Raw genomic sequence first — 2,381 nt, 5'->3', positions numbered from 1 at the left:
CTAAGCTGTGGAGTTTTGTGAGAAAAAATTCTACTTTGTGAGCTTCTGGCATTAAAGTTGTGAGCGAGCGATTTGGCTGCTGAATAAATTAGTTTGCTCTGGAGCCATCCTTCCTGAGCTAAGACAAAAATGTGTGAGCTGGAGGCTAAAAAACTGTGAGCTAGCTCACACTAACTCAGCTTAGAGGGAACACAGCTCTTAATGGTACATTTCTAAAGTGTGGCTAGCGCATAGGTAGATTACATATAAATGTGCTGTATTCAGAGTCAGACCACTGGTCTCCCCAGCTCAGATTCCTGTCACTATTGGGAGTTCTCCTTGGGGTCCTGTTGACTGCCCTATGGCTGCTACTCAGAGACCTTTTAACTGGTGCCCAGATTGAACTTGTGGATGATACATCTGTAAAGTATACGTTCTGCTCACTGAAACTGGGACCCTAACAGTTGTTAGCATTTGACTTCTAGCGAGACATCCATGTTGAACCAATTGCTTCTTTTCATTTCAGTGCTAGCATTTCTGTCTTGAGTTTTGCTTTCCTGATAATGTGTGTGTGTATGTGTGTGTGTGTTTTCTTTTATCCTGCCTTCTTTCAGGTATTATATAAAATGCCACAAAGACAGCAGACAGATACTGTGCATCTTGCCCGGTGATGATTTGGAGGAAGGTGATTCAACAGCTGGTAACACTAGAGTGATGACAAACAGCGCAGGAAGTGTGCCTCCCTTGCGGGCCATCCTGGACAAGACCGGCATGCTGGGCTTCTGTGTCTTCTATGTCTATTTCATCTCTATCATGATTTTCCCTGCAATCTCCTCTGGCATAGAGTCAGTCACTAAGGACTTGGGGGGCTTGTGGGCAGATAAGTACTTCACACCCCTAACTAGCTTCCTTCTGTACAATTTTGCTGACTGGTGCGGGAGGCAAATCACTGCCTGGATCCACGTCCCTGGACCCAAGAGCAAGCTGTTGCCCACTATGGTTTTGCTGAGAACTCTGTTGGTGCCCATCTTCATGCTTTGCAACTATCAGCCTCGGATGTACATCACAAGAGTGCTCTTCGCTCAGGATGTCTACCCAGTGGTCTTCACGGTATTACTGGGATTCAGCAATGGCTACTTGAGTACGTTATCCATCATCTACGGCCCCAAGGTCACACCTAAAGAATTGTCAGAGTCAACAGGGGTGCTGCTGATGGTGTTTATGCAATTGGGGCTGGCTATGGGCGCTGCCTTCTCTGTTCTCGTGGTCCATCTCATCTAGAAGAGAACTGTGCAAGTCTGTTCTCTGAGCTCAGTCAGTAATGGCATATTTTCAAAAGGGGGGCGGTATGCCAATGTGCAGAGAGTAAATGCTTTCATTTTCTGAGTAGGTGAACAGAGCTGTGTACAGTTTGGGTCACCCCATCCCAAAAAAAGACATAGAACCACAAAAGGGTCAGAAATGGGGAACCAAAATAATCAAGGGGCAGAGACATCTTCCCTGTGAAGAAAGGCCAAAAAGTTTGAGGCTTTTCATTTGGGGGAAAAGATGAAAAATGGCAGGCCATGGTAGAAATTTATAAAATGTGTGAGGTAGAGAGAGAACTGTTTTCTCCTCCTTACAGTTTATGGACACACAATGAAGTTGATGGGCAAGAAATGCAGGACAGACAAAAGGCATATAATTAATTTGTGGAAGTTGTATCTGTGGGATGTGGTGATGACCACTAGGCTAGATGGTTGTAAATGGGGATTAGACAAATCCATGGGTGATAAGGCTGTTAATTACCATTAGCCAACATGAATAAATGGGACCACCATGTTTAGAGGCTATGTACCTCTGCATGTCAGTTGGTGGGGAGGGGGGACTTTGGCCCCCTATGCCCCTGCTGGGCACCTTCTGGGCCATCTGGTTGGCTACTGTGAGGACAGGATGCTGATCCAGATGGACCATTGGCCTGGCCCGTGGGTTGCTCTTGTGTTCTAGTTCTCCGGTGGTCCTGGAAGTGGGGCAGTCCTTACTCTTGGGAGTAGGCTTCTCCTCTGGAACAGGGTCGGTTTCTTCAGATCAATCCAGGAAGGGGAGGGGACTGTCCCCTGGGAACATCCCAGTCTTACCAGCCCTGCTACCTGAGCAGGAGATGTTTCACAGGCACTCTATAGAGCGCAGCGATCCAGGAATGAGAAGAAGAGAGGGAGAAGGGAGAGACCCTCCCTCTTCATTATTTCGAGCCGCAGTCAGTGGCAGACCAAGGCTGTGTACGCAGACTCCCACTGGGCTTCCCCAACCAATGCACATCAGGGGAAATGGCTGAGTCTGCAAGGAGACCAGGGCAATGCTGCAGACCCAGCAATCTCCCCAGTCTTGGAGGACCCGGTGTGCAGTGGAACAGACAAGCCAGG

At 48.0% G+C, this 2,381-nt stretch overlaps 1 protein-coding gene across 1 annotated transcript in view; it reads left to right on the top strand.

Annotated features, from left to right (window-relative positions):
• SLC29A3 (solute carrier family 29 (equilibrative nucleoside transporter), member 3) overlaps positions 1-1,967 on the top strand; it is a 33,758-nt gene extending 31,791 nt beyond the window's left edge. Inside the window, exon 5 of the mRNA XM_015422892.1 lies at positions 594-1,967. Within this exon, the coding sequence (XP_015278378.1) occupies positions 594-1,260 (667 nt within the window). The 3' untranslated portion in view covers positions 1,261-1,967. The remainder of the gene's footprint in view (positions 1-593) is intronic.
• The last annotated feature ends 414 nt before the right edge of the window (positions 1,968-2,381 follow it).

Source organism: Gekko japonicus, unplaced genomic scaffold, assembly GCF_001447785.1.
Source record: "Gekko japonicus isolate JY-2015 unplaced genomic scaffold, Gekko_japonicus_V1.1 scaffold49, whole genome shotgun sequence".
NCBI classification, from domain to species: domain Eukaryota; kingdom Metazoa; phylum Chordata; class Lepidosauria; order Squamata; family Gekkonidae; genus Gekko; species Gekko japonicus.
The sequence above is the reverse complement of the archived record's forward strand: the minus strand, read 5'-3'. Positions and strand labels throughout refer to the sequence as shown.